Genomic DNA, 9799 nt, shown 5'->3' on the forward strand with positions numbered 1-9799 from the left:
TGATGAGTGTGTCAGAGGCAGTACGATTGGCATGGGGTAGAGCAAGGTTTAGGGCCGTTGTGCATAGAGTTGCTATGAGTGGCAAATGACTCAATGGCACATAACAACAACAACAACTGAAAATGATTAAGTGCAGTTTCTTGCCACCATGTTGAGGAAGGTCCCTTCTATACCTGTTTTGCTGACTTTTTAAATTAGGAAGTGGTGATGGACTTTTTAAAAATGCCTTTTTAAAATCATTTGACAGGACTATGTTGTTCTTATTCTTTTCTTTGTTAATGTGATGAATTATATTGATTATTTTTCTTATATTAAACCATTTTTACACACCGATTATAAATACAAGATGATCATAATGAATCATTTTATATGTGCTGTTGAATTCTATTGACTAGGATTTTGTTATTTTTGCATCTATATTCATGAGAGATATTTGATCGTAGTTTTCTGTTTTGATAATGGCTTTGCCTGATTTTGCTATTAGGTCTGTACTTGTTTCTTAGAATGACTCTTTTAGTATTCCTTCTTTTTCTATTTTTTGAAATATGTAGAATTTGTGATTGATCTTCTCTAAATGTTTGGTAAAATTGAGCTGAGAGGCCATCTAGACCAGGACACTTTTTTTTTTTTAAGAAGTCTTTCTATAATCTGCTCAATTTTTTTTCTGAGACTGTTCTGTTCACTTAATATACATCTGTTTGTGTTAATCTGGATAGGGTGTCAATTTCAAGAATTTGTCTATTTACTGTAGGTTTTCAAATTTATATGTGCAGAGCTTTTAATAATATTTTGATATAGTAGATTTAATTTCATCTAGTTTTGTTTTGAGGCCACCTCTCTCATTTCTTATTTGTATATTTTTCCTCATTTCTTACATATTTCTCTTGTAGTCGGCATATTGATGGGATTTGATTGGGGTTTTTATGTTTGTTTATTTGTTTTGTTCGTTTTAATCTATTCTAATTTTTATGCCTAACTGATGCATTTACATTATGCACATTAAGTGTGATTATTGACATGTCAGGTTGTGTAGCTGCCATTTTGTTGTGTTTCCTTTTCTGTTGTTTCTGGGTACTATGGTCCATCAACCTCCCTTTTGTGTGTCTGTGAATCACTCCCAATAGAATTTCTTGTAGAGTTAATCTTGTTTTCACAAATTCCTTTGTTTTGTTTGTTTGTTTGTTTTAAAATGACCTTATTTCTCCTTCATATGTGATGAACATTTGCTGAGAACAGGACCCTTGGCTGGTCAGTGTTTTCTTTCAAATTTATTTTTTATGCCATCTTATTGTAGTCCTGCTCAAATGGTTTCTCCTGAGAAATGAAAACTTACTTTAATTGGTCCTCCTTTGTAGGTGACTCTTTGTTTTTCTTGTACTGCTTTTAGTCTTGTATCTGAATATTTAGTATGTGGGATAGTATCTTTCATTTGGGGGAAATGAACTATGCTATGGTTTGGTATATTTCTTTTGAAGTTTAGTCTGTTTGGAGTTCTTTGAGTTTCTTGAATGTAGATTTCCTCATTTTTCTTAATACCTAGAAAGTTTTCTTCTGTTAAGTACATCTTCCACTATTTTCTCTGTTATTTCATTTTCCCTTTCATGTTCTGGGATTCCAGTCATACATATATTGTTCCTTTTAATGTCATCTTGCATGATTCTAATATTATCTTTATTTTCCTATGTCTTCTTCCTATTTTCTTCTGTCTCCTCTGAGGTTCTTGTATTCCAGATCACTGACTTTATTTTTCATCTCTTCTGTTCTTGTTTTTGCCCCTCCATCATGTTGAAAACTTCTACCCTTTCAGTCTTGATACTCTGAAATGTGTTTTCATACATTTCTGCTAATTCAAGTCCTGTGTTGACTGTACTCTGTCTCATGTTGATTTTTAATATCTTCTAAGTTTCTATCTATAGTATAAATCCTTGCTTTCTTACTTTGTAATTTCTTCAGTAGTTGTTGATGTATCTCCATGTTCATATATTTCTTCTGGATCACTGTATCTGTAATATTCTCTTTATTTATGGCTTCCATTCTTTCCCCCATAATTTCTACCTTCTTCAGTAGCTGTTCATATAAATCCTCTTCAGTGTGTTTCTTCTTGTTCCCTGTCTCTGAGGTATTCACTTTGTTTTTGGCTTCCATTCTTTCCTACATTATCTGTCCGTTCCTCTGCAGATTTTTATATGACTACACATAATAGAGTTCTCCCTGTCTCTGGTGTGTTCATTGGGTCTGCAATATGCTCTACTTTTTTAGGAGAGGACTTTGGTTTTGTTTTTGTCATTGTTGTTCATAGTGTTTGAAGCATCTTGCTTGATGTAATATGAAGTTTTTCTTGGTATGTGTTAGGCTTTATCTGTTGTGCATATATAGGCTCTTAACAGTTGTTTATATTTATTATGTTATTGATTTGTTGGAGACTTAAAGTGCTCCCTTTACGTGAGAGGGTAACTCTATGCTAAGAGAAAGTGAGAGTATCAAACTTACGTAAATACTGCTGTTGTTGTTGTTATTGTTGTGTAGAGTCAAATCAGAACCACCCTCTAGCTTACCCTTGAGCAGGTGTTCAGAGGCAGTAAATCACATGAGAGGATATTGCCCATTCTACTCACATGGAGCAGCTGGAGGATTCGAGCTATGTGTCTTCAAAACTGTTGTTGTTATGTGTTGTCAAGTCACTTGTGATTCGTAACAACCCTCTGTACAACAGCTCTGACCCACCTTACCCTCCAGCAGGTGTTCAGAGGCAGTCAATCACATGAGAGGATATTGTCCATCCTACTCTCATGGAACAGCTGGTGGATTTAAACTGCATGCCTTCAAGATTGCTGTTGTTATGTGTTTTCAAGTCACTTGTGATTCATAGCCACCCTATGTACAATAGCTCTGGCCTCTGCTCTATCCTGAGCCAATCTTACTGTCTCTGACACACCTACCCCACATTACTCTAGTCACTGAGCCAATCCATCTCACTGAGGGTTCTTCCCCTCCTGAGCTGTTCCTCCAACCTCCCAAGAATAATGTACCTCTTCAAGGACTGGTCCCACCTAGCAATATCCCCAAAGTATGTCAGATGGACCTTCAGAATCCTTGTCTCCAGGAAGCAGCCTGGTCTCACCTTCTTAAGGATGAACTTGTTTGTTCTCCTAGCACTCCATGGAATATTCAATACTCTTCTCCAGCACCATAGCTCAAAGTCATCACTTCTCCTTCTGTCATCCCTTGTCATTTCCCAGCTTTCTGATGCATAGCAAGCAATTGCAAAGATTATGGTCTGGATCAGGTTCACGTTGGTCTCCACAGACTGACATTGTTGTCCTGGCTATGTCCTTGACAGCAGACTTTCCCAATGCAATTTATCTTTTGATTTCCTGGTTGCTGGTACCAAGAGTGTTGATTGTGAAGCCAATCAAACTAACTCAATCTTTTCACCGTCAATCATGATGCTGCTAATTGGCCCAGTGGTGAAAATCTTAGTTTTTTTAAGTTGAGCTACAATCCATATTGAGGGCTACAGTCCTTAATCCTTTGCTGTATTTCAGATGCACCTCAGTTTCAACAAGCAAGGTGTATCATATGTATAACACATATTGTTGATGAGTCTTCCTCCAATCCTGATGCCACATTCTTCCTCATAGAGACCAGCCTCCCAGATAATCTGTTCTGCATATAGGTCGAACAGGTATGGAGGTAGGACACATCCTTGTAATACACCCTTTCCAATATTACACCATGTAGTGTTTTCATTGCTCTTTTCAGACGACTCTCTCAGTCCAAGTATAGGTTTCACATAAAAACAATTAAATGTTCTGGATTCCCATTCTTCTGAGAGTTAACCACGGTTTGTTTTGAACCACACAATTAATTGCCTTTGACTAGTAAATGAAACACATAGAGACATTCCTCTGGCACTCTGCTTTCAGCCCGGATCCGTCTAACATTACCACCACCTTTTCTAAATACAGCCTGCACATCTGGCAGTTCTCTATTGATGTGTTTTTCCAGTCATTTTTGGATAATTTTCAGCAGAATCTTGTTTGCATGTGATATTGATATTCTTTGATAATTTCTGCACTCTGTCACGTCACCTTTCTTTTGAATGGGAGTAAATTTAGATTCCTTCCAGTCAGTTGGCCAAGTGATTCTCCTCCAGATTTCTTGGCAGTACCTGGACAACACATCCAGAATAGCATCTATCTGTTGAAGTAAGTCATTTGGTATGCAATGAATTCCTGGGGCCTTTTTTCTTTGCCAATTTCTTCAGAGCACCTTGAATTTCTTCCTTCATGACCACAGGCTCTTGCTCATACATTATTCATTAAATTCTTCTGTGTCAGCCAATACCTTTGAGATTTTAGCACAACTTAGTACCACTAGGACACCACAGCTGCCTGATGTTAATGGTTATGATTCAGTACACTGTACATTAATCAATCCAATCAAATCCAAAAGCATAAGCATTTCAGTTTTTTATATGTGTGTGTCCAATCTACAGTCACCACTCTTGGTAACTGCAGTCAGGAAGTCAAAAGCCAAATTTTACTGGGAAAATCTGCTGTTAGGATCCTCTCCAGAGAACTTTGGAGCAATGATGTCATTCTAGAGACTAAGGTGTACCTAGTCCAGGATAGTATCTTCACAATTTCTTGCTATATATCAGAGACCTGGAAAATGACTAAGGATGACAGATGATACCTTTAAGTTGTGGTCTTGGTGAAGAGTCTTGAACATACCATGGACCACAAAGAAAACAAGGAGAGGATGAATCAGAGTTTCTACTTGGAGGCTAGGATTTTGAAGTTCCATCTCACATATGTTGAGTTTGTGGTCAATGGAGAAGGACAAGATGCTGAGAAGGGTGGAGAGACAGTGCAGGAGAAGAAGACTCTGAATGAGACGGAGTGATAAAGTAACTGAGACGATTGGGGTAGGTGTTGTTGGAGTCAGTGAGACTGTTTAAGAACAGGGCAGACAAATATTGCACATAGGGTCACTATGAGTCTCAAATGATTCAATTGTACATAGCAACAACAACAATACATATTATTCTCTATATATTTGTTTCAGTATTTCCTGATTATTTTATTTCATTTAAAAAATAAGTATTTACTTCACTTGAAATAGAAATATTTCTTAGTGCAAAAATTATTCATTATACTGTTTGAAAATTCATTCCTAAATTTTTTAATGCAGTCATTAAAATAACATAATGCACATGCAGTAATGCCTGATATCCATTCTACTTAAAAATTACTAACTTCATTTCATGAAATTATAACACTTTTATACATTTACAAGAATACTATTTGAAAAGAAACATTTAATCTTTCATGTATTCTAGGCATGAATAAGAAAAAGATTAGTTTTTTTTTATATTGTACAATGGTAATAATTTAAAATAAAACCAACCATGTGTGATAGAATGCCTGTTGTCAATTATGAGCAGACATCCAATCTACTCTAATATAGAGAGATGTTACTGAAGATGAAACCTTAATAAATAATCAATACCATTTGATTTGAGAAGAGTAAAATGTTAAGGTGTTAGTTATACACATGTAAATATCAGAAATTAGGGCTGGGAAGACATTTTTAGGAAATGTAACACAAATAGAAGATCATAAAGTAATTGGTATGTATGTATAGAGTGTAATTAAAAGGGCAAAGGAAGGAGATTATCAGGGTCTTTAAATTGAGTTTATAGAGTGTTTCCCGTTGTTCAAGCAATTATAAGTCTATTCGTTATAATATTCATTCCAAGTAAAGATTTCTGTAACCATATAAGTAAATCAATAATTTTTCCTTTTGCTCTTTTTTTGAGGAAAGAGGGTAATATTATCCCCTTTTTCTAAAAGTAGTTTAGAGAAATAAATTTTCTTAATGTAACTCAGAACTCTTAAATACTATATTCTTGTTTAATATATTTGAACTAGGAAATAATATTACAATCTTTTTTGATGCAGGGAAAAAGTCTATTTCTTCAGGATTGAAAATTATTTTAAACAGAGCTAAAATGAATGTTAGAATTGTAACATATATGCAATGACCCAGATAGGACAGGACCGAGAACAACCTCAGAGCAGCATTAAAGGAATGGAGATAGGTATACAGGTTGCTAAGGTATTTAACAGAATTAAAGACTGCTTTTATTGGACTTGCAAGTAAAGGATGGTTCAAAGGTGAAATCTATATTTCTAATTTTTGCCAGTATTTAAGAAAAGACCATTTAAATAGTGAAATAATTCAAAGATAGATTGAAACATCACAGAAAGAGGTAAAGAGAATTTAAAATTATGATAAAATTTATGATAAAAGATATGGTGAGAATAAGCTAGTTATGAATTAAATGTCAGAATAAAACTTGAATTACAGAACTTTTGATTCAAAGATTAATTCAACAAATTCAAAGTTGCAGTGTGATGTAAGCTAGCAAAATGTTCAGATCTGTCACTCACAGTGCTGCTATGAGCTTTATACAGTTGACTTAATGTTACCTAAAAACAACTAAGATATCAGCTTTTGCCTCTCCTTTATAAATTACGTGACTTTCAAAGGCATAGAAAGCAATTGAGAATGCTTGACATCGGTCAGATTCAGGATGCATGCTAAAATTATTTATAGCTAAGAGATGCATAGCCAATGTATCAAATACTGTTTTAAAACACCTTATATCTTTCAATTTAGTGATTTTCAGTATAATCCATTTACATTAAGATTTTACACAATTTCATAACAATGGGTTATACCTTTTATTCACATTTTTAAGTTTAGATTTTATTATTTTTTGTTTAGAAATAACATGGTAAGACTACTATAGAAATATATTCATTTTATTTTATGATGCATATTTAATTGTTATAGTGTGCCATTAAAATTAAACAGAATTATCACTAAAAATGGAGATCAATATTGAGATCATTTGCACTATAATGTTACATAGAGACAAATGAAATTAGTGTGAATTATTTGTTTCTATAATAACAATGCATACTTACAGACTTCTTGTTTTCTATCTCTCTGAAGCTTCACACTGATCAAGATAAAGGAGACGGAAACTTAAAATATATATTGACAGGAGATGGGGCTGGCAGTTTGTTCATCATAGATGAAAATACTGGAGACATTCATGCTGCAAAGAAATTAGACAGAGAAGAAAAATCCCTGTACATTCTTCGTGCCAAGGCCATAGATAGAAAGACTGGGCGGCAGGTGGAACCTGAATCTGAATTTATCATTAAAATCCATGATATCAATGACAATGAACCAAAATTCACAAAAGACTTATATACTGCCAGTGTTCCTGAAATGTCTGGAGTTGGTAGGTATCCACATATTTTTTTGTTTGCCAAATCTGTTATATGGATAGATGGTAATGATATGTAATCTCTTACAAGTTAAGAGGTATAAATGGAAAACTCACCTTAGTGTTAAACTACTCATTATCAATTATTTTCAGTTTCATGTGCCTTAATACCTTTTGCTGTGTTCTAACTGGTATCTGAGATGATTTAAAAGAATAGTTACTCCATTATACTCAACACTCTTACCTCTAACTGACTGCCTAAAAATAACAATCAAGTTGAGTATACATCAACTTGAAAAGAAAGGAATATGTAAACAGTGTCTGCATGGCCAGGAGATTTTGCTTGCATAATTTTGTGTGATAACTAATGCTTGCATTTGACAAACTTATTTTGAAATACTGTCTCATTTGACTATTAAAACAAATTTACATGATAATCATAGCATATAAAATGTTAAATCACTTTACTGTTAATTAAGAATCCAGGATTCAGAAAGATTAATCAAATGAATTAAGATCAAATAACCTGGTTGCATTAGGACAAGATTTCAGATATTTTTATGTTATTATAGTGCACATTATCTATGGAATACTGACATTTTCTTGTAGACTGAAAATAATTGTTTAAATTTTAAGGCAGCACAAACTTTAGTACTCCACTTATTATGCAGTGTTTTCATCTGTGTCACAAACTTCGTCTCTATGAATTTGATAGATTAAATTTTTTAATAAGAAAATAAAATCTTATTTTTTTAATTAAATGTGTCTATAAAAAAGTGACATTAAGTCTACTGTTGTCAGAGATCTCTCCAAATTACTGAAGAACTACTGTGTCAGTCTGGAGACTAAGGTGCGCCTGATACAGGCCACAGTCTTCACAATTACTTGCTATGCATCAGAAAGCTGGACAATGACTAGGAATGATAAAAGGAGAATTGATGCCTTTGAGCTGTAGTACTGGAATAGAGTATTGAGCATACCATGGACAGTTAGGATAACTAACAAGTTTGTCCTAGAGAGGGTTAAACCAGGCTGCTCCTTGGAGGCAAGGATTCTGAAACTTCGTCTGGCATACTTTGGACATGTTATAAGGTGGAACCAGTCCTTGGAGAGGGACGTTATGCTTGCGAGAGTGGAGGGATAGTGCAAGAGAGGAAGACCTTGGATGAGATGGATTGAGTCAGTGACTGAGGTAATGGGTAATGGGGGTAAGTGTGTCAGAGACAGTAAGATTGGCACAGGATAGAGCAGGGTTTAGGGCTGTTGTACATAGGATCGCTATGAGTCGCAGGTAACTTAATGGCACTTAACAACAACAGAACATTTACTAAAAGGAGCTCAGATGGCTTAATGGTAAAGACTTGTACTAACAAATCAAAAGTTTACAGTTTGAATTCACCAGCTGCTCTCGTCTGATTTACTTCCTCTCATCTGATTCACTTCCGCTGAAAACCTACTGGAGGTACAGCTACCAGCAGGTTCTGAATTGACCATATACTTCAACAATAAATCCTATCCATAAAAACCCTGGTAACACAGTGGTTAAGTGATCTGTTAACCTGAAGGCCTATGGTTCAAAACCAAGCTACTTGGAGGGGAAAAGATGTAGCAATCTGATTCTATACATATTGCAGTCTTGGAACCATAGGAGACTTTTCTATTCTCCTCAAGACGGTTGCTATTTATCAAACAGAACACAAAAAGACACAAAACCAGCAACATAATACTAAATACATAAAGTGTTTCCTAAATCTGGTATCATTTAGTTTTGTTGTTGGGTGCCATTATGTCAACTAAGACTTTTGGGGATTTATGTACACTAGATCTGAACCTGCACCATCCTCCCGACCTCTGTGTTGGTCCAGGTCACTGCACTTGCAGTTGTAATGTGTAATAGGTTCAGCACAGGCTCTTAACTGATAGTCCAGCACGTTTTCAAAGGTTCTAAATCACACAGGAGGAGACTGCCCATCTTTTCCCCTCAGAACAGCTGATAAAGTTGAAACACAAGCTTTTTGTAGATTAACAGTCCATCTCTTCACCACAAGGTCACCAGAGCTTCCTGGAAACACAATTGAGGATATATTTCAACAGTATTATTATTAATGTTTCAATATAAGATTATACTTCTAATAGGAGAATCAAACTCGTATATACCTTTATTGAATTTTTAATGTAAATTTTTAATGTAATGTAAAGAGTGTGTGATGTCAAGCCTGAAAAACTGACACCATGTTCTTCCTTCTAAACCCTAGATTTAACCTACCTTATCTGTTTGAGAAAAATCATACTTTTACTATTGTTTTCTGTAACAAGCCCACCATTGTGAAAGTGATTTATCAAAGCAGACACAGGTCCTATGGAATTATAAAGCCTTAGACTAAAATAAGAATGAATCAACTGTCCTTTTCCTTCCTTCCTTCCTTCCTTCCTTCCTTCCTTCCTTCCTTCCATTTCCTTCCTTCTCCCCCTTTCTGTTTATAAATCAACTAT

At 34.9% G+C, this 9799-nt stretch overlaps 1 protein-coding gene across 1 annotated transcript in view; it reads left to right on the forward strand.

Moving 5' to 3' along the window:
• CDH9 (cadherin 9, type 2 (T1-cadherin)) overlaps positions 1-9799 on the forward strand; it is a 274677-nt gene that overhangs the window by 209816 nt on the left and 55062 nt on the right. Inside the window, exon 3 of the mRNA XM_006895668.1 lies at positions 7027-7321. Within this exon, the coding sequence (XP_006895730.1) occupies positions 7027-7321 (295 nt within the window). The remainder of the gene's footprint in view (positions 1-7026; positions 7322-9799) is intronic.

Source organism: Elephantulus edwardii, unplaced genomic scaffold, assembly GCF_000299155.1.
Source record: "Elephantulus edwardii isolate Elephantulus edwardi_28Jun2011 unplaced genomic scaffold, EleEdw1.0 scaffold00173, whole genome shotgun sequence".
Lineage (NCBI taxonomy): Eukaryota > Metazoa > Chordata > Mammalia > Macroscelidea > Macroscelididae > Elephantulus > Elephantulus edwardii.